General features: G+C 40.2%; 2 protein-coding genes and 1 long non-coding RNA gene across 3 annotated transcripts in view; 2 read left to right on the forward strand and 1 right to left on the reverse strand.

Annotated features, from left to right (window-relative positions):
- Positions 1-22,763, reverse strand: part of LOC125723207 (uncharacterized) — a 136,432-nt gene that overhangs the window by 8,200 nt on the left and 105,469 nt on the right. The gene's annotated exons all lie outside the window — the stretch shown is intronic.
- LOC125723185 (H/ACA ribonucleoprotein complex subunit 1-like) lies at positions 24-7,912 on the forward strand. The gene is made up of 8 exons (XM_048999600.1): positions 24-39; positions 196-331; positions 662-824; positions 1,324-1,478; positions 2,704-2,763; positions 2,947-3,073; positions 6,034-6,153; positions 7,456-7,912. The coding sequence occupies exons 3-8, from the start codon at positions 674-676 to the stop codon at positions 7,464-7,466; spliced, it is 624 nt and encodes a 207-aa protein (XP_048855557.1). The 5' UTR covers positions 24-39; positions 196-331; positions 662-673; the 3' UTR covers positions 7,467-7,912.
- Positions 10,016-21,583, forward strand: LOC125723178 (visual pigment-like receptor peropsin). Its single transcript, XM_048999588.1, has 7 exons — positions 10,016-10,368; positions 12,169-12,359; positions 12,842-12,941; positions 16,801-16,954; positions 17,599-17,767; positions 21,069-21,247; positions 21,448-21,583. The coding sequence occupies exons 1-7, from the start codon at positions 10,272-10,274 to the stop codon at positions 21,551-21,553; spliced, it is 996 nt and encodes a 331-aa protein (XP_048855545.1). The 5' UTR covers positions 10,016-10,271; the 3' UTR covers positions 21,554-21,583.

Here is a 22,763-nt window from a genome sequence, read left to right on the forward strand (position 1 = left end):
GCTAATGACGTAAAAGCCGTAATATTTTAATAAAGCGAAGTACGAAAATGCATTATTTCATATAGCTCATACGTTACACATTTTATATAAAATTCAATTTTGTCGAAAAACATTTTGTATTATTTTCAAACATTTTGCCGAAGAAAGCAGTTACTAATCCGATGTAATAACGATATACTGTTCTCGTTGTTGCAGGTACTTTCTACGACATGGTGAACTTACGGTAATTCAGTGGGACGTCTAATTCACAGTGCTGAGATCCACGTGTGGATGGAAGTAGTGTGCTTTTGTTGCAGGATTAACTTTTGTTAGGAACAAACATCTCTGAGAGGTAAGAAACTAGTCTTTGGTGTTTTATGGAATATGTTTTGCAGTAGTCCAGCCTTAAACTTGGAGAAGAGACTGTTTGTAAAGTGATTTATTTTGTAAGTTATTAGCTTTACTCAAACTGCATATTGTCCAGTAGAGCTATACTGCCATATGTATGTTTTTGTGTTTTTTCCCATCACTGTGTATTTATGGTGTAGAAATGGGTGGAGGTGTATCCTTGACCAAATATTTTGCACGTGTGTTGTATTAATCTTTGTGGAATTCATGCTGTCATTGTAGATCGAGGAGTCCAGTGCATATACTTACCCGCTGTTCTTTCTCCCCCACTTAGCTCCGTGGGAAAATGTCGTTCAGAGGAGGTCGAGGTGGGGGGTTTAACAGGGGAGGTGGACGGGGAGGCTTCGGAGGCCGGGGTGGAGGAGGCGGATTTCGAGGGGGCGGCCGTGGCGGTTTCAACAAATACCAAGACTACGGTCCCCCAGAATATGTAGTAGGTAAGACTGAACAGAAGCTGAACCCCATCTAATGGTACTGGGGCACTGAATAGAAACAGCGAAGTTGGAGAGAAGGAACTTTTAGGAGTATATCTAAGAATTTGGTTTAACCTGAATTTCTGTACTAAATTATCCAGTAGTATTAATGGTAAAACTACAGTTTATTTTGAATAAAATTGATGTTTTAATCACACCGCAGTACATTAAGAACAAGTTCACTTCATTGTCAAGGTTATATGCTTTTTTAAAAAAATATCCATTTATATTACTTTTATTAAAAAACGTGACAACTGTTCTTGTAACATAAGGTAAAATGAGAAAAATATGCTGCCCTAGCTGATATTAGTGTCAGGACATTTAATTGTAGTAAAATACCATGAAATAGTTTCAAATTGTGAATAATACAGATGATAAAACAATGCATGTTTTTTTTTTTTTATCATCACCCTGTCTTGAAGATTTGCTTCTTATAACTTTTTCTGGGGGATGGGGGTCATAGAGCTGGGGGAGTTCATGCACCCGTGTGAAGATGAGATTGTGTGCAAGTGCGTCACGGAGGAGAACAAGGTGCCCTACTTCAACGCTCCCGTCTACCTAGAAAACAAGGAGCAGATCGGAAAAGTGGACGAAATCTTTGGCCAACTCCGCGATTTTGTATCCTTTTATAAGTTTAACGTTCAAACCTTTGTACTGTGGCAATGTTATTCCTGAATGTAACATGGCAGTGTTATCCCTAAATTGTATATTTGGGAGCTTTCACACTGCAGGTACAGACGCTCCTATACTTACGAATGAGGTTCGTAACTTGGAATGGTCGTAAGTCGTTATTCAACATCTTTTTAAGGTTATACACAAGTACGAAGAACTAGGATGCTGGGAGTACGCACGCTACGCTGCTGTGCAGCAGGAGTAGTGGCCAGAATTTGTACTAGGCAAAATTGGCACGCAGAAAAGAAATTGACGTTGCGGACAGGAAACAGGAACACAATTTGGATGTGTAGTCCTCTTCGTTCGTATGTCTGAAAGTTCACAAGTTGAAAGTTCTTTAAGTAGTGGAGCGTCTGTGCTTTTTTCAGGAACCGGAACTTTTATGTGGTACCTGGAGCTTCCAGAACCATTTTTTAGTCCCTACTCCTGACTAGGTACTTTTTGTTCAAACACAAACTATTGGGGAGGCGCTTACAGCGATCCCTTACTGTTTGGTTGATCCCAAGCCCTGGTGCCAGGTTTAACTTAAACTTAACTTAAATACGGAAATACGGGGCAAGATCTTTTTTGATTTTCATTTCCAATACATCAAAATAGCAGTGAATTTTGCCGGTGCTTATTAGTAGAATAACATTTCATCTTTTTATATTATGGTGAATCAAAGATCACTCTGCTAGCCAGATTTAATAAGGAATCAAACACATGTCAAGGGTCGTATGAATAAAATGCTGTGTCCCATTTTGATCATGATCAATCCCCCCAATAACCAACGAAAGGACTTGGTCACCCTCTGTTGACTTGGAATGGTGGTGTAGTTTCGTACGAAATTATGTGTGAAGTTTAACCTACAAATCATCTCCCATGCTTATTTAGAATAAAGGTCCCTTACACATGAAAGTGGACAGATGCTACAGAAGTTCCAGGTCAAGACAGCCCAGGTTCTGGAACTTCAATGTGAAAGCACCCTCTGTTTTGTAATGGGCAGGCCTCCCATGCAGGGTCTACCCCGACCTTGTGCCTTGTGCTGCCTGGGATAGGCTCCAGGCCCCTCTTGTGACCCTGACTAGGATAAGAATTAGGAAGATGAACACTGGAAAACTGATATAGTAATCAGCGTGATGTGTGTGCAGTCATGTGGCTTTTTCTGTCAGAAACCTTAACCAGATGACAGTATTTTTCAGTTAAGCTTTCGGAAAACATGAAGGCCTCTTCCTTTAAGAAACTACAGAAGGTAATGTCCTAAAGGTTACTGTTTCAGTTCTAGTAAGGCTGGGGTAATTTAGTGAGCAGAAAATGCTCAACAATATCATTAAAAAAAGAGCAAAAGGATATTTAGTGTGGATAGTAGCTTGGTGGTTCTAATTTATCTTCCCCCACCCCCCCCCCCCCACCCCCCCCCACCCCTACCCCCCAGTTTTACATCGACCCAATGAAGCTCCTGCCCCTCCAGCGATTCCTGCCCCGGCCACCCGGAGAGAAGGGACCTGCCAGGGGTGGTAGGGGTGGTGGGAGAGGAGGAGGACGGGGCGGTGGCCGTGGAGGTAAGGGGGCCTGCCGTCACAGTGATGTAAGGGAAACTGCAGAAGAAGATGCTGAACCCCCTGTGTGTGTTTTCTGTGGTTCTCTGTCTGTGAGAACTGTCTGATAGGTTTTTATCTTTAAAATGATGTCATAACGTTATGTGCGCGTGCACAATAATCACTAGGGCTTTAGATGACGAGTGCAAAAATTTGCCCTGGTACTGGCTTTTCGGTACTATGTGGGCGTTTACTTACACCCACAATTCGATAAGCAGTAATCTATGAAGGTCACGGAGCACCCCTCAAGCGTGTGCTCGGGGATTTGTTGGGTTCCATATGTAACAGCATTTAACTCATGATCTTGGCCAGTTACTGCTGGAAGTGCAGTAGCTCCTTACTGGTTCAGAAGCCACATGTATTTATGTTACCTGTGGTGATTTTTCCAGATTAACCTGCTAGAATGGATCTCTGGGGGAAGAATGAGTTTATTGTTCTGTAGGTTAATGGTGGGCAGTATGGTAATTTATCGTTGACCGGTTAAAATTGTCTATTTGAGATGGGAAAATATATCAAAATTCACTATACACTATAGTGCCAAGTATTGGGACACCTGCCGTTACAGACGCATGAATTTTAATGACATCCCATTATTAATACATATGCTTTAATATGGAGCTGGCCCAACCTTTGTGGCTATCACAGCTTCAACTCTTCTGGAAAGGTTTAGGAGTGTGTTTATAGGAATTCTTGACCATTCTTCCAGGAGAGCATTTGTGAGGTCTGGTACTGATGTTGTACGAGAAGGTCTGGCTTTCAGTCTCTGCTCTAATTCATCCCAATGGTGTTCTGTTGGGTTGAGGTTAGGGCTCTGTGCAGGACAGTCAATTTCCTCCACACCAGACTCACTCATCCATGTCCTTATGGACCTTGCTTTGTGCACTGGTATGCAGTCATGTTGGAACAGGAAGGGGCTGTCCCCAAACTGCTCCCACAAAGTTTGGGAATAAAATTATCCAAAATGGCTTTCAATGCTACAGCATTAAAAGTTCATTTCACTGGAACTAAGGGCAGCCCTACACCATGATCCCCCTTCCACCAAACTTCACACTTGGTGATGTAAGGCTTGGATGCAGCTGCTCAGCCATGGAAACCCATTCCATGAAGTTCTCTACGCACTGTTCTTGAGCTAATCTGAAGGCCACATGAAGTTTGGAGGTCTGTAGCTATTGACTCTGCAGACAGTTGGCAACTTCTGCACACTATGCGCCTCACCATGCGTTGTCCCCACTCTGTGATTTTACATGGCCTACCACTTCATTGACCATGGGATTTTTAGTAGTGAGGAAATTTCACTAATACACTTACTGTACAGGTGGCATCCTATCACGGTACCAAGCTTGAATTCACTGAGCTCCTGAGAGCGACCCATTGTTTCACAAATGTTTGCAGAAGCAGTCTGCATGTCTAGGTGCCTGATTGTATACACCTGTGACTATGGAAGTGATTGGAATGCCTGAATTCAAAGATTTGGAGGGGTGTCCCAATACTTTTGGCAGTATAATGTATCATGGTAGAAAAATGTGATTCTGTATTGCGGTCTCGTGATACATATCCTGTGGTCCGTACAACGTTTGTGATAAGGAAAAGTCTTTAAGTTATTATGGCAAAACATAACCAATTTTACCTCATTAGTACAGCAGTGAGCCGTGCCCTCTGTATCTATTTCACTACTTCAGACTACATGCTGTGGTTTTAAATGAAAGCAGCATCTCTTTCTAGCCTTTTAGAGTGTGACAGGTTTACTTTTTGATTCTAATTATTGTTATATAAATTTAAAAGTTTTATTTAAGGTTTATTACTTTGTACACTACCCACCAGAATTTTTTTGCACACACTTGCTATATTTGCATGTTACTTAACATTTGCTAGAATACACTCAATATTCTTTGATAACCAATGAATTTACAGTATGTTCACATTTTGAATACTTTTATTAGCAAGAAAATGTCATATCTTTGATTCACCAAAGTAACCTCTAGCAGTTATAACAGCAGAGCTAGTTTGAGGCATGCTTTCTGCAAGGGGCATTAAATACTGCTCTGTTTCATCGGGTGAAACAGTTAACTAGTGCATTTAAAGTTAAAGGACAGCCTAGAATTTGACTAAGTCATCACTACACTACCAGTTAATAGGATGTCAGACATGCACTGTTGCCAACTCTTTCCATATTATAAAGGAAACTTTGTTTTATTTTACTTAAATTTACATTAATAGTTGTTCACTCAACCTCCAATGTTTAACAAAATTAAAAAAATCTGCAGTTTATAAAATAAATTGAAAAGTGGTAAAATCCTGTGGTGTGCAAAAGCTTTTGACTGGTAGGGTATTCTGTGTACAACATTATTTGAAGAAATAAAGGCACGCATGTCCTCTTCAGTCGTACTTGGGTGTAATTTTATTTTTTTTCCTGTATTGTTGGTATGGAATCCTGCACCCCATATTGTGCATCAGTCATATCAAGAAAAAAAGCATTGTCCCATTTGTAGTACATTTGTAGTATCCCTGATAAGCGTGGTTTGTCAAAATATCATGACGTTTTGGCCGTATTGCCCACCCCTTCTGTAGGTATACAGTGGATAATTGAGTTATAGATAACATTAAAGGTGGGAAATGTTTTGAAATGATTTAACATGGCTTCATTTTTTTACATTGCAAAAATCTGGCATTTTAACAGGGGTGTGTACACTTTTTATAGACACTGTAGGTGTAGTGGAGGTAATGGTGTCCTTCATTGTAAGAGTATCAAACATCGATTCAAGTCATCTTGAAACCTCAAAGTATCTCTCAAATGTCTCTAAGGAGTTCTATAACGCAAGGAATCTTGGTGAGACAAACTGGTTTTCTAGGTGATTCCGCCAGTCGCCTGTATTTGTCTCAGAATTACTTGGGTCTTCACCCGACTGCTGCTGCTTTTCGTACAGGTGGCTTCCGGGGCGGCAGGGGTGGAGGCTTTGGTGGGGGTCGAGGAGGCGGCGGCTTTGGAAGAGGAGGTGGAGGATTCAGGGGAGGAAGAGGAGGTGGAGGCGGCCGTGGATTCAGGGGTAAGTTAAATGTTTATGGATTTTCTTGGGATGGCACTCATTTGATACAGAGTACTTTGTTAGGCCAAATCACACACACCTTAGGCTAGTCAACACGGTAATTGTTAATTTTCCTCTGACATCCTTCCCACTGAGGAGCCCTGCAGAAGTTTCTTCTGAAATAGGCCTCTTTAGGCTGTAGATCTCCTTAGTGGAGCTGCTCATGAACATTGAGTATGTGAGCTGTGTTTGTTCTGTTTGCCATTTTGTCTCGCATCACTTGAGACTTTAAGTGCAAGAGAGTGAACAACTTGTGCGCAAAATATCGCCGTGACAGTGAAGTAGTGCAATAAGACGAGATGAGACAATACTGCAGTAGAAAGTATATTGGATAAATGTCTCATCTTGTAATGTGCAATATCTGTACCTGTTAAATATCCATACTGTATGCTGCATACTGTATGCTGCATACTGTATGCTGCATGCTGTGTATAATAACTCATCTCTCATATTGTAAATCATGCTGCATATTCAGAGAATGTAAACTTTCACTTTTGCATATGGCGGTGGCTCTTCACCATAACCCTCTGGAATCGCCAGCGATGCCGCGTATCTTTCTCCTGTATTTCAGTTCAGGCCTCGTTTAAATCTTATTGTAGAAACATGAAAAAAAACGCTGACTAAATCCGTAATCTCTCTTCTTTTCGAAATGTCAGTTGTCGGAGGTATTAAAGTTTTAAAATTAGGTTAAATCAGCAAGAAAGTAAACCATGTCACCTTTGTTTTACCTGCATTTGGGTTGTGTAGTGCTGCCCTCACCTGTAGATCGCTATTCACATTCTAAATAGCCTCATTTCCGCGTATTCAAATAGCATTTGCATGGTAATTTGATTAACAATGCAACAGTGAAACACGATCCAGATACATCCCCATCAGCACCATAAAAAGTAGGGGGGGGGATGTGGCCTGGTGTGAATGGTTCATGCATACACATGGGGGTTGCTACATATTCAATGAAAGGAGCCAGAAATAGTGACATGAGTTCGGTTTTTCTTATTTATCCAACTGAATGTTGCAACTACACCATTTAGTCATCTTCATGTAGCCAAGACTTTGGTGATCAGATATCTGGGTTCAAAACAAACTGCCACCATTGCTCACTATGTACTTTTATAATGTTTCTGCAAGTGTTCCAAACTGCATTTCGCAATGTCTATACTTTTGATGTCAAATTATAGACTTCACATAAATCTGACATATTTACAAAGTACACTAAGGTCTGCGTGGGTTGGGTTTGTCTCCTGACGCCGTTCTCTGTCACAGGTGGGAGGTGATTCAGGCACACGCCACTCACGGTTCTCGGCTCCAGTGCTCGTGCCCGAAGGAGCAGCTCTTCCTCGTTGGACGCTTCCTGGACACGCTGACCGTTTCCCGCCTTACTGCCCTTCGTTTTTAAGTATCGAGTGCTCCATCTGTTCCACCCTCCTCACAGCTATGTGTACAGTGGAATCCTTTTCTAATTTAACTCGCATTCAACGTCATTTGTTTTTAAGCATCATCAGATATTTTGGGCATTGAATATGAATGTTAAGGTTTTTTTTTTTTGTAAGTTTGGTATGGATGTTTTAATTGAAGAATGATTCCTGAATTGTTACAGTAATTTCAGTGAGTACATTTCCATCGTTTGCCTGCATTTCCATCGGTCTCCCCTCCACATTGTGGCTGAAATCATCCTGCTTTGACGAATGAAAATGTTTTGAAAATAAAACTTTTGAATATTTTCAGTGCTACCTTGGTTCTGTTACACTTGTTGTAACTTATTTTTTCTTTTTGTAATAGACTGAATTATGTGCAGAAAAGTAGTTCATAATTTAAAAATTTTGTTGTTGATTTTGTACATATTGACTGCTATAGTTTATGCACTTGTAAGCTACTTCAGAGTGTGTTAGAGATTGTCTTTGATTTCAGGCAGTATGGTGGCCTAAGTGGATTGTGCCACCATTGCCTCCAGGTTGGGGGTCTGATTGCAGACCCCGCATGTCTGTGCCCTTTGCACTCTCCCCTTGTGTCTGCATGGGGTCCCTGTAGGCATGTAACGATTCACCCAACTCATGATTCGGTTCCCACGATTTTTTTGGGAAAAAGAAAAAATGGATATTATTCACATTCTTAAGTTAAATATTCCTTTTGTGAAAGTAATACGAAATATATATATACTTTTGTTCAGTTTTTTAATAACCAACAGCAACGATTTACAAACTTTTTAAAGGTTGGTACAAAATAGTGACTCAATATTCCTTTTATTTAAAATTTAAGTTCTTCACAAATAGGCCTTTTCTTCACTGTTCATGAACATTTGTGATGCTTGTAGTCAGGCCTAAACATAAACCAATAATCTTACCACTATCTTCTATGGTGTTAAATGTGCCAGTTGTATCAGTTGGTTGCTGGTGAGACAGGCAAAGTCATTGCACCATCTGCTGTCTAAACAGTGCAATTGCAACTAGGAAAAACTTGGATATGCAGTCTAATCGTAATCAGTCATTCATATCAAATCGCCCAGTTTGAGAAAAAAATTCCCGGGTCACCCTCACGGATTGCTCTGAAAAAAAAATATTCAGGCACTCCTTTACTAAACATGGAGAAATCCCAAATATTAGGTCGGTATCTACTAGTTTTTAAGCTACAGCCCTTGGAAATTTTAATTAATTTCATAGATTTTGCCAAATAATTGTTCTGTCCAATTTGCAACATTCATAGCTCCATTGATACAACATGTACAGCTCTGAAAGTTTTTGACTAAGGTGACTGACTGTTTTGTAGCTTTCAAAAACGAAATCAGGTCTCTGCTGTCAGTACTCTGGGTAATTTGATAAGCTATGACCCTTCTGCTTTTCTGCATGACCAGGGCTGATGTCCGACTTGGTGCTCGGGGTCATGAAGGGTGACCTGGATGGCATCAGGCCTTCATTTATGGATTTCCCCGTGAAGCAGGTTTGGGGAAAAATTCTAAACAAACATCAAGGAATGCAAATTAAAGCAATTAACCAGAATTCAGTAAAGGTCTGTTTAGAACATGAAGTATATGGTTTGTGATAAGGAATGGGAATTAGAGACAAAAAAACAGAAAAATGTGTTTTTAACTTTCATGTACAACTTGGTTCTGCTCTAACTATCCAGTTTCTTAAAATCGGTGAGCCATAGCACAGCTGTTGAGGTACAGATTCTTGTGTGATACAAAAAACTAAAATATACATTAAATGATGGTTATAGCATTTGTTTTATGTCACTCCTTTGTTTTTGTCAATACAGCATCAAAATTTCAAACAAATACAAATTATGGGGTGTATTTCCCTATTAAAGTGCTTGCTGGATCACATAACTGGGATGGGACAGGAAAATCTCTGGTTTTCGTCAGAGTAGGGGCTTGTAATCAATATCCATCAGTATTCTGTCAGCTTGTAGGCTTAATATAGCAGCGTCCTAAAATCGGAACGTAAGAAACGTGCAGCGCAAAAAACTAGCAGCTCTGAGTGAAGGAAGAGATGTTTGTAGCATATTCTTAATATGTTTTTTAAGTAATTTGGGCTTTATTAGTAAGGCCATTTGATGGCATTTTCTTTGCAGGCTCCTTTCAAGACATTCTTTCCCAGAATTCCATTTCCTTGCATAAACAGGGATAAAGAACAATGACAAACCTCTGTGGGAAAGCGCAGATTCCAGGCGCTGGAGGGGATGGGAAGGTGCAGGGGGAGCACTGTGCCCTGACAGAGAGGGATCTCCTCAGCCCTTTTTTGAGGGAACACATTCGCTCAGGGCAGCAAGCAGCAGCTGTACTTCCTGCGTTCATGTGACAAATAATCTCCTCTGATCCTTCCCAGGGACTCGGGGAACAGGCGTCCCCTTTTGTCAAGGATTCTGGAGGGAAAAAGGCAGAAAAAGACTAATCCTTCATTCACACACCAGCCCCCTATCCTCCAAAAAAAAAGAAATAAGCTGCCAGCCCTTTAAATCTTTCTGAACAGAGAGCTTCACTGCAGGGTCGCCTCGCATGGACTGTTGCTGGGAGTATTACAGGGACCAAGGCAGGGACCTCCTCCCATTACTTCAGTCCAGGTCATCTGGGAGAAAGGAGGGAGATGTCTAACCACACAGGAGATGGAGACGTAGGCGAGGGACACTCTGCATTTTCTCAGATGGAGCACAACATTGTGGCTGGATACTTAATCATGGCAGGTAAAGTCGCTGTGTTTGTTATGGTGACGCATTAAAAGGAGCATCCAGAGCACTGGAAACATAAATATCCTGTTTCTGGGTAGGCAACTATAGGTAGGTGGCTACATGTCTGATATGCTGTGGAGGTTCAAACCCTTTATTTTCCTTATGAGGTGAGGTTAGCTGGGCTGGATCTGTTTAGCCTTGAGCAAAGGAGACTGAGGGGGGACATGATCCAGGTATACAAGATTCTAACAGGTCTGGATGCTGTTCAGCCAAATGGCTATTTCAGTATTAGTTTAAATACTCGTGGCCATACAGTCGGTGGAAATTAGTGGGAGAACATTTTAAAATGAATTTATAGAAGCACTTCTTTACATAGCGTTTAGTTAGAGTATGGCATAGTATTCTTGTTAGTGTAGCGCAAGCTAAAACACTGGGTTCCTTTAAATCAGAGCTAAATAAGATTTTAACAAATCTGAGCTATTAGTTAAGTTCTCCCCAAACGTGCTTAATGGGCCGAATGGCCTCCTCTCATTTGTAAATTTCTTATGTTTCTATGTGGTTGTGTAACTACTGCTGGATTTGCTGTTCCAACTTAAAAAGGTGCGGATTTTTAATGAGTCATAATTGAAGACATTAAATTACGAGTGTCAGCTTGTATCAGGTATCATGAAAGCGGAAAGTTGTTCAGCAAGTCCAGAGGTGCTACCATTTTGATGTAGCTTGAAACCCTAAATTTATATCGTGTGATTCTCAATCTTAAATGATCCCTTTAAAGTCTCTGTAGAGATTTGTAGTGCTTTTTAAACTTAATTATAATTAATTAATTATAAACTTAAATATGCTTTCAAAACTGAAAGTTTCCTACTGGAAGACCAGTCTCTTTGGAAATCTTACAGAGAAGAATGAAATCAATTAGTGTGTATAAGCTTGTTTTTTTCATGTTGCATGTGTTTGCAAATGACCTACACGTCCTGTCTGTAGTGCGATGTAATCTCCGTCTTTACATCTTTTCGATATTACCAGTTAACAGCTTATCTTCTTAGCATATTTCATGTTATTTAAAAAAATTCTAAATCGTATGTGTCCTTAAGAGGTGAAGTGGGCTATCCCACAAAAACTTTTTTTTCCACAAAAGTTTTGAGAAAATGAGCTCCAAAGTTGAAATTTTGTCAAAAAATCTGTGTGCCTATAGCCTACAACTGATATATATCATAGGTAGCACAGAGGTATGACTTAGATAATAACAACTTATCCAATTGAAAATATTCTATAAAAAGGGGGCAGGGGTCAGAAATGTGGGATAGCCCACCTTACCTCTCAAGGGCACATATGATAGCAGGATCAATAATCTGCAGCTCCATAACAAAATAAGATAATTAAAAATGTGATTTAAAAAGGCTTTATGCCAAACCTGCATATGCAGTTCTTCCAAAACTCAAACACTTTCACAAGAGAACTAATCAGTGTCATGGCTACAAAGGATGCATTTGTGGTTTAAACTGCACTCTTCTGACCAGGATTCAGAGCCGATTAAGGTGCTGGATTCGCTACAATGATGCTTTTGTTCTGGAACATGGAAGCTTATAAATTCACATCCTCAGACCGTGCACTGGAGCTTTTAAAAGTTCTTTATTCAATTGAAAATGACCACAAAAAGATCTATTTAATACTGCAATATTGTATACAATATTTCTACAATAATGACAGAAACCTTTTTATTTGGAGAAACATATTCCGAGTAAGAAAAAACACAGTATGTGTGTATTAATATATATTTAGATTAATACACAGTAATGTTTTACCCCTCTCTTGCAGGGGTAATCAGCATCGCAAGCAACATTGTGGTCCTACTCATGTTTGTCAAGTTCAAGGAGCTGCGCAATGCGACGAACACCATCATCATCAACCTGGCCTTCACTGACATCGGCGTTGCTGCCATTGGCTACCCCATGTCAGCTGCTTCAGACCTCCACGGCAGCTGGAAGTTCGGTTTCACTGGCTGCCAGGTGTTCCAGCTGTATAGATAGCTGTATAGCCATACCTATTCGTACGGTCAGAAATCTAGATTGCAGAACCTGTCTTGGCTGAAGAATCCCAGATATGGGCTGCTATGGGCTGTGAATGACAAAATTGGGATTTTTTAGCAAAATGAAACTATCTTGTATTTATTGTAAAACTTTGATGTGATGATGGAATGGTGCTGCAGTGGTTAGCACTGTTGCCTCACACCTCTAGGACCCAGGTTTGAGTCTCCGCCTGGGTTACATGTGTGTGGAGTTTGCATGTTCTCCCCAGTAAATTGTTTTTATTTGTATTATTTTTTTAATTAATGCTTTAGAATGCAGACCTTGTATTGATTAGTAGTTTACCCGGTTGCTCTTTTGCTGTCCTTGGATGGCATCATCGATGATTGCAGCCATCGTGTTACGTTGAAGGCAGTAGTGCAAGGCACTTCCCTCTTACCAGCTGATGAACGTTGCCACCACAGGTCTACGCAGCTTTGAACATCTTCTTTGGTATGGCCAGCATCGGACTCCTCACAGTGGTGGCCATCGACCGATATCTCACCATCTGCAGAGCAGATATAGGTACTCAAATGCTCTCCCACACGCCACATGCCAGAAGAAAGACCAGACACATTAAGCAGTACGTTTCCTTTGAAGTATGTAACTATCAGTTGATCTTCATTAATTACAATAAATTACATTAGATTAAAATACAGCAGTTTCTATTTGCACTCAAGTGTCAAGAGACAATGATATTATTATTATTATTATGCCTTTTATGTTTGTTTGACAGTGTTGATATTTTTCCTGGAGCCAGGGGGCACAAACTTTGTTGGAGGATTGGTGTAAATAGCCAAACAGACGGGCAGTTGTTGTTTGCAGCCAGTTTTTATGTATAGCTCTAGAAAAAATTAAGAGACCACACTATATTTTTTTTAAGATTTGCATTTTTAACTCCTGATTTAGTCCCGGTTCTGATGGCTGCACCATCAGGCAGGTTGTTTCCAGGCTCAGAGTTTCTAAGACAGCAGCACTCAAGAACAAGGTGAAGCAGGAGACACTGACAGTAACCAGAAATCAGCCAGGTAGAGGGCAGAGGCAACTTTCTAATGCCAGAGACGACTGTCAGCTTATCCGGCAGTGTCTCATAAATCAGAGGACGACCTCAATTGACTTTCAAAAAGAATGGGGAACATTAAAGGGCGTTTAATGCACGCATAGGACAATTCATAATTGGACTGAAGGCCCATGAAGCACGGAAGAAGCCCTTCATCAATGCAAAGAAGGGAAGAGCCAGGCGCAAAAAAAATTTATATCTCACTCAGCAACATACCTATACTGAACAAAAATATAAACGCAACACTCTTGTTTCTGCTCCCATTTTTCATGAGATGGACTTAAAGACCTACAATTCATTCCAGATACACAATATTACCATTTCTCTCAAACATTCCTCACAAATCAGTCTAAATGTGTGATAGTGAGCACTTCTGCTTTGCTGAGATAATCCATCCCACCTCACAGGTGTGCCACATCAAGATGCTGATCTGACATCATGGGTAGTGCACAGGTGTACCTTATACTGCCCACAATAAAAGGCCACCCTGGAATGTGCAGTTTTTTGCTTTATTGGGGGTCTGGGGACTCAGAACCGGTCAGTATCTGGTGTGACCACCATTTGCCTCATGCAATGCAACACATCTTCTTCGCATAGAGTTTATCAGATTGTCAATTGTGGCCTGTGGAATGTTGGTCCACTCCTCTTCAATGGCTGTGCGAAGTTGTTGGATATTAGTGGGAACTGGTACACGCTGTCATATACGCCGGTCAAGCACATCCCAAACATGCTCAACGGGTGACATGTCCATGCAAGAACTGGGACATTTTCAGCTTCCAAGAACTGTGTACAGATCCTTGCAACATGGGGCCATGCATTATCTGTCTGAGTGGCTGGTCTCAGACGATCTTGGAGGTGAACCTGCTGGATGTGGAGGTCCTGGGCTGGTGTGGTTACACGTGGTCTGCGGTTGTGAGGCCGGTTGGATGTACTGCCATATTCTCTGAAACGCCTTTGGAGACGGCTTATGGTTGAGAAATGAACATTCAATGCACGAGCAACAGATCTGGTTGACATTCCTGCTGTCAGCATGCCAATTGCACGCTCCCTCAATGCTTGTGGCATCTGTGGCATTTTGCTGTGAGACAAAACTGCACATTCCAGGGTGGCCTTTTATTGTGGGCAGTATAAGGTACACCTGTGCACTACCCATGATGTCAGATCAGCATCTTGATGTGGCACACCTGTGAGGTGGGATGGATTATCTCAGCAAAGCAGAAGTGCTCACTATCACACATTTAGACTGATTTGTGAGAAATGTTTGAGAGAAATGGTAATATTGTGTATCTGGAATGAATTGTAGATCTTTAAGTCCATCTCATGAAAAATGGGAGCAAAAACAAAAGTGTTGCGTTTATATTTTTGTTCAGTGTATAAACCAAGAAATGAGAGCGACTGAGGACTCTATTTTGACAATCTAAACGCAAAGTGTAAAGTGCAAAGCGTAACTAACATTTATGGGCGTGTCCAATTCCATTGTCCAATTCCATTCCAAGGTTGTCCTGAACTCTCTTCATTTTTCAGAGGTGTGTTTTGGGTATAACATGCAATCAACCAATCAGAATGGTGCATCACCTCAACTTTAAAAGGCAGTGGCGCATCATCTACAGCGGATTGCTATTACAGCGGCGCATTTGCCTAGCAACCCAGATTGCGTTTCACCCGAGGAAATGCATTTGCTGGTGCATGAAGTGAAAATAAACAAGCACCATCTCCGGGAGCACCACTGCTCCACCTAAGGCTTTTAAGGTGAAGCAGGTGTGGGATGAGGGGGCAGCGAGTGTGTCCTTGTTTTCTGGCATCATTGAAAGCGGTATAATGATGTCAGAAGGCGGGGAAAACAGAAGCTCGCTGCTGAATGAGCACAGCAGCTGGGAACAGGGACTTAATTATCCCTGTGTGTTTTTTTATTTTAATTTTTGGTCTGCAGTTCGCAAAATATAAATAAAAGTGCAATCTTCATTCAAACAAAACACAACCTGACAGGTGTTTTAAAATGTTCAAATAAAAGGCAATAGGACTGTTATTTCTCTACTGTCACAATTTAGATTCCTTACCAGGCTACGGACATTCAGCTCTTCTGCCAGCTGATCCCTCCTTGCCCGCACTGCTGTCAGTGTACTCCCCTTTGTTGGCATCAGCACATGCAGTTCAGCATCACACCTACTAAAGTCCTCTAATGTGTCCTCATTTATGTCCAAACAAACATCCATCATGCATGGCAATGTTACGCAACGTACAACATGCCAGAAAGAATGCTGTGACCTTCTGAGGGTTTTATTGTAATGTTCCACCTGACTTACATAAATACAGTGGTAATCGCTTGTAGTGATCATATCTGTCTGGGTGAAATTGATCACTATATATATATATATATATATATATATATTTATTTATTTTTCTTTAAGTCTCAGGCAAATCACCATCTAATTTACATTCATATATTTATTACATGAATATACGATAATAAAACACAGAATGTCACTATTTATTACTTACTAAATTTTATTTTATTTATTTTCAAAATACAATACAGCTGTTTCCAATGCCTTTAAAATTACAGTACTGCATAAAGTAAATTACTTTAGTATAATTCAAATACGGTATAATACAATACAGTATTGTATGTAAAATATAGGTTATTGTAGTTCCTCAGCTGCTTCTCGTTGGCTTGTTTCCGGCAGTTTATCATGAGCTTTAATGTGTCTATATTTGTCATTGAGAGAAAATTACTTTCTTTATCCTGTCATGTTTTCTATGCACGCAGCATTAGCCTCAGGTAGCTAGCCAGATAAGATGGGTTAGTAACTCAAGAGCATAAATTACTACAAGATCATATTTTTTTCTTTGATAACATCTATGGGGCTCCGTATGTGCACATGGCGTAAAAATGAGTAATGTACTGGTACAAAACCAGCAAAACCACTTTGCATCGTTCTTTGCACCAGTAGAAAATAGGGCCCTGAAAGTTTTGCTGTGGACTCTTAATTTATTTCAGAGTTGTATAATTAGACGACCGAAGATTTGCATCCCATAATATATTGAATATCGACTTATACATTTTATGTTAACTTTGGGAAGTAGAGCGATTGAAGCACCAAGATAGCTACATAAAAAAAATGAAATAAGGATTACAGTGAAATATGTAAATGAAGGAAACACCAGGGCATCACATAGTGACTGTCACCTTTGTTAACTTTTACCTTTTCTTAATTGACCAGCTCATACCCTCATAGATTATTTGAACTGTACCCTAAATAGGTATTCTGTGCATTTGATGATGGCAAATTATTGCATCTCATGTTTGCTACTTTCTCCCTAAAGGACAGAAGATGAACACATGCTCCTATACCTTAATGATTCTAGCTGCCTGGACCAACGCCCTCTTCTGGGCCTCCATGCCCGTGGTGGGCTGGGCGAGCTACGCCCCAGATCCCACCGGGGCCACCTGCACCATCAACTGGAGGAACAATGACTCGTGAGTGTTTGTCACCCCATACCAACATTCTCCACCCTGCTGTTCAAACTAAAATAAACACTTTAGGCTGCGCAGCCTGTTATTTCATGTACCACAAGAAAAGGTAGGTAAGCGTATAGGACTTTTATTTTGGTACGTACCATTACTGAAAGTTAACTTTTCAAGTATTCTCTTGGTATGATTCATTATTAAAATAGCTATATCATAAGCCAAATTAAGCGCTGTGCATTCGAAGAGTCAAATCAGATGCTTTTGTTTTACTCAACAAAATTATGGGTATAATGTGTAAGAAATTCACTGTGTTTTCTGTCACAGTTCCTTTACAGTTAATGTCCCCTGTAACAATGCATTAAGTATTAACAACGACAAAGTGTCATTCGCTTAGGTTGTTTATTACATGATGCACAGTATTACATTTTCTTCATTAAGAAGTGCAACTTCCGAATTTTGTAATACCCACCACAATATGTAATAATTTATTACGACACTTGGAAACTCATATTGCATTCAAGCTGTCTATTACAAATTGCGGCAGATTATAACATGCAGGTGCTGTTACATAATGAAGTGAAAATTTGTTACATTTTGTTGAGTTGTTTCATAATGCAGTATTATTACATATTGTGCTTATACTCCCTTTGCAGGTCTTTTGTTTCCTACACCATGGCTGTAGTACTTGTGAATTTCCTCATTCCCCTGTTGGCCATGTTATACTGTTACTACAATGTTTCTGTATCCATGAAGCGATACATTTCCAGCAACCACTTGGATGTCACCAACCTTGACTGGTCTGACCAGGTAGACGTCACCAAGGTAAGTCAGCATCAGCAGTGCCCATTCGTCTCAAAATATCCTTTTACTCAGATGACATATCTGAAAATTCACCATATTATCCACCTTTCCATCTTCCAATTACAGTATAACCTTGGAACTCCTCTTAATTCAACCAACTCAGACATTGAATGGGCCTAAATCTTGGAACTTGACCGTTCCTGCTAAAACTTGTATGAGTTGAGACACGTTCAACTCTACCAATACGGACCTCGAACGGTTCTGTCGAGATAAATTTAACCGGAAACTCAGAACACGACAAAACAAAACAGGCCTGCTAAAACTTGTATCAGTAGAGAAGCGTCTCTGATGGGCTGAGACAAAGTCAAACGGTCCTACTGGGATGCTGATGCCCATTAATTGCTGTCAGTCTCACTGTACTGTACCTCTTGACCGAGTTCAACATGTGAAAGCTGTGTTCCTCGGTTTGATGTGAATATTTTTTGTGCTTTACCTACAGTGCATTTAGGGATAAAGTAATCATGCCCCCTATGAAAGTGAACAGCAATCAGTAAACCAAAGAGGAAAGCAGTAGGAGTGACTGTAGAACTTAAAAAGGAAATGATAGTGAGACTTGAAGGTGGTGCATGTACAGTGTGTCTGCTCTTGTTTCAGAGTGTGGGATTGTCATTTATTTAATCTTTAATGCTTTTGTATGTGCGCTTTTTCATGTGCTTATTCATTTTATATTGATGGTTAATGCTTTTTATAATTAGTTAGGTAGGCAGTTAGTAGGTAGTTTTGATAGGCAATCATTTTGGGGTCTAAAATGGATTAAATTAATTTGCATTATTTTTATTGGGAAATTCCACTTGGAACTCAACCAAATGCCAACGCAGCCAGCCTTCTGAAACGAATTAAGTCTGTCTTTGTACCACTGTGCTTATCTGAGTCACGGTTTTGGAGACCTGGAACTTGGGGCAAAACAGCATATTGCACAAGACAGTGCTACAAGCTGGATGTCCATCCATCCATCCATTTTCCAAACTGCTTATCCTACTGGGTCGCGGGGAGTCCGGAGACTATCCCGGAAGCAATGGGCATGAGGCAGGGAACAACCCAGGATGGGGGGCCAGCCCATCGCAGGGCACACTCACACATCATTCACATTCCTACAGGCAATTTAGCAAGTCCAGTTAGCCTCAGCATGTCTTTGGACTGTAGGGGGAAACCAGAGTACCCGGAAGAAACCCCACCACGACATGGGGAGAACATGCAAACCCCGCACACATGTGACCCAGGCGGAGACTCGAACGCGGGTCCCAGAGGTGTGAGGCAACAGTGCTAACCACTGCACCACAATGCTGCCCCCAAGATGGATGTGAGGCACATTATTATACCGCTTTAAAGATCAAATTTATAATAGAGATGTTTTCAAAACAAATGGTTCTTATCTGGGGAAATTGGATGGATGAATGGATGGATGGATGGATGGATGGATGGATGGTTCTTATCTGGTTCATGATATAAGTCAAAACTCTCCGTCATAATTCACTTGTACACAAAACAAGTGTCTTAGAACTTCCAAGTTTGGTATGACACTGAAGGTTAGGCCTCTCTGCCTAGCTGAAGGTTTCTGGTACAAATCTTGTGACTAGTTCACAAACCAGTTTCTCAAACCAGTCCACAGAGCCCCCCAGCCAGTCCACATTGTTGTCATTATATTACTAAGTCTGACAGTAGAGTGTCTACAGCCAAGCTACTATTTTAATATACTAATTAGTTATACCACAAGCTACAGAGAAAAACTAGATAAGTGCATCAAAGCTATTTCATCCGGTAATACTTAATATTGGTGCTGTAGGATGCTCTTAAATGAACTTAACTAAAAAATATGAAACATGATGTTAAAAGTTGAAATGAACCTATATTTTTTAACAATATAATATCAAATCACAATAAGGTTTCAAAAATGTTTTTGTATTTAGTGTAAACCAAGAGTACTTCAGAATTACTGTGTGAAAATTAGAAGTGTTACAAAAAAAAAAGAGATTTTAAAAATCTGTCCAAGAACCAGAGTGTCCTTGTGCATTTTAATGAAAGTGTCTAAAACATTGTTTGCCGTGAAATATTTTTCAAGCCTTTAACATCCATCCCCTGTGATGTCCTGGCCCCCCATCCTGGGTTGTTCCCTGCCTCATGCCCATTGCTTCCGGGATAGGCTCTGGACCCCCCCGACCCAGTAGGATAAGCGGTTTGGATAATGGATGGATGGATAGATAACATCTATCCCCAAGTATTCAAGCAAAGAACACCAATCAAAAACACCTGGTAGCTGAAAAGTCTTTGTAAATATAGGAAAAATAATGCAGGTCATTATTGAAGTATTAATACAAATTATAAAAAAGAAATTTACTTACGACCTCGATCTGTTGGCCCTTTATTGTACATGCAAATATTATCATATGTATAGTGTACTCTATAATAAAATTATATAATCTTTAAGCCATATTGTTTAGTATTTTTAACCTTTTTCTCACCATTTTCTTAGTTCATTATTGTTAAAACCTTTTTATCACCATTTTATACTGCTGAAACACAAATGTATGCTCTACTGTGACCACTGCAAACAGTCGCCTGAACACGAGATGAATGAATGAATGAGCGTTTTATGGGGATGCTTGCGGAAAATGTCATACAGTCATGTGGGGCAACTCTCTCGCTGCCAGAAGCGCTGTAGTCGTGGCCACATATTTGTGGTCTCAGAACAGTCGAAAAGTCAATCGATCATGTTGCAAAGGTCGCAAGTCGACGATGTAGTATTTTTTAACGATGTAGCGTTTTACCATGGTTCATCGCTATTTGTAAAAAAAAAGTTAACTACTTGGAAAAGCTATTTTTGAAATAGCTGTGCTACTGAAAAAAGTTAGTAGCGTCGCTAATGTTAGTTAGCTGCTTCCCAAGATTGGTACTTACATATGGTAATTGAGAAATTATGTATAATAATACATTGCCAACATTAGAAACAGTATCAATAAAGTACATTGTTCATCATTATACAGTACTGAACTTTCTGAAATGAAAGAGATTCTCAAGAGATGATAGAGCAATGAGAAAATTTTATTTTCTCGGACCATGGTAAACTGCGAATACAGGGGGTTTGCTGTATTAGCAAAGTTTCCAGTCTGTTGAGAGTAACTTGCTTTCAATTTGTAATTTGAATGAGAGTTTAAATGGACAATAAATGCCACACAATCAAGCTTAATGAGGCTGTTTCTTAGTTATCCTACTTGACGGAGAAACCCAGTATACTGTCCCATTTACTCTCTATTGCTATCATCAGATGTCCATAGTGATGATTCTGATGTTTCTTGTGGCCTGGTCGCCATACACCATCGTGTGCCTTTGGGCATCCTTCGGTGACCCCAGAACAATACCCGCTACCATGGCGATCATCGCACCTCTTTTTGCCAAATCATCAACCTTCTATAACCCTTGCATATATGTGATTGCCAACAAAAAGTAAGTCCTGCTTATTCCCTTTCTCTGAACATGAGCTATAACTAGCCAGAACAATGTGATGCAAAACACTCAAATATGCAATGATGTGACAAAGATTCATTATTTTACTTACATACTGTATCTTGTATCGTTCCATTCACAGATGGAACAGGCCTCATTCTGGCACTGATTGAGCTACTTTAATGTTCTGAGTTTTTCAGGTTCAGAAGGGCCATTGCCGGGATGCTACTTTGTCAGACACGACAGCAGATCACCATCAACCACCATATTTCCATGACCATCTCCCAGCTGCCCCTTGCACAGTAAGGCCTGAGACCCCCTGGGAGATGGAGCTGGCCTGGTAGGAAGTCGGAGAGATGACCTCCTGGAGCTGGTGAATCTCACTTTGTCATGAAGGTGGTAGCTTGTATAAAACAGGTCTCTCTGATTTAAAACGAATAAAGCAAGATGAAATTAATGTCAGACACTGATGGCAGTTAAATTGATGGCAAACCAAATCTCAACAAAACAAAGGTCAACCATAATTAAAAAGTAATCTGATCCAACAAAATATAAAGTATTTGCTCTGTTCTGTCGGCTCTCTTTTACAGAGTGAATAACCATGTCCTGTTCAGTGTCATAATTCAGGAATTATAATATGACAGAACATACAAACAAGGTTGGACTGTGCTCTCTAGATCAGTGTTTATGTTCTGTCATTTTTGTAGGGTATAATATACTTTGTTTTGGCAGTATGCTATATTCCAAAACTGTAGAAAATGTTAAGTATATTAACAATCGAACAGTCCATTAAAATCAAATGTACTACTAATTTGATTCATCGGTAGTTTACATGTCACTGACCATTAACTTCATTAGATACTTTTCCATGAATGACTCACTGTGTCTAAGCTTCAAACAGAGATGGTTACAAGTATTAAAGGGCTACAGGATGAGAGTACTGTTGACAGCACCAACCAACCAGTTCAGTACCCTGTGACTGTGACTCTATACTCAACTAGTTGGTTGAAACAAAATCTTGGTCTGGATTTGTACCCTTTGGACCTGAAATCTCTACCTCTGAGTCATCATGAACTGAGAAGCGTAAATATGTACATGTAAAGGAATGCCTCCTTGGAGACAAGGAAAAACAATGAACAATGCATGAAAACTCAACTTACTTTTTTCTCCTGAGCTTCCATATCGAAGATATCACTGTGCTTCATTCCTCATTTGATTCTCTTCTGGGGGGCTTGAGAATGGCCAGTTTTCCTGCACATGAGTGAACTGGAAGGGGCCTGAAGGAGGTGTTTGCAGCTGCTCACTGCTCATTACTACAGCCATGGTGTGGCAAATGAAGGACTTGTGGAGGGGGCTTGTAGCATGAAGGAAAGCACAGTGAATTTACACATTATGTCTGTCATTGTATTGAGTAAAACAGAGTAAAACATAGTCCATAAAGATGCTCTTAATGTTTTTTTATTTTTCTTGAAATACAGACTGCTAAATATAAACGATGATACTGCTATATACAGCT

Source organism: Brienomyrus brachyistius, unplaced genomic scaffold (assembly GCF_023856365.1).
Source record: "Brienomyrus brachyistius isolate T26 unplaced genomic scaffold, BBRACH_0.4 scaffold46, whole genome shotgun sequence".
Taxonomy (NCBI): domain Eukaryota; kingdom Metazoa; phylum Chordata; class Actinopteri; order Osteoglossiformes; family Mormyridae; genus Brienomyrus; species Brienomyrus brachyistius.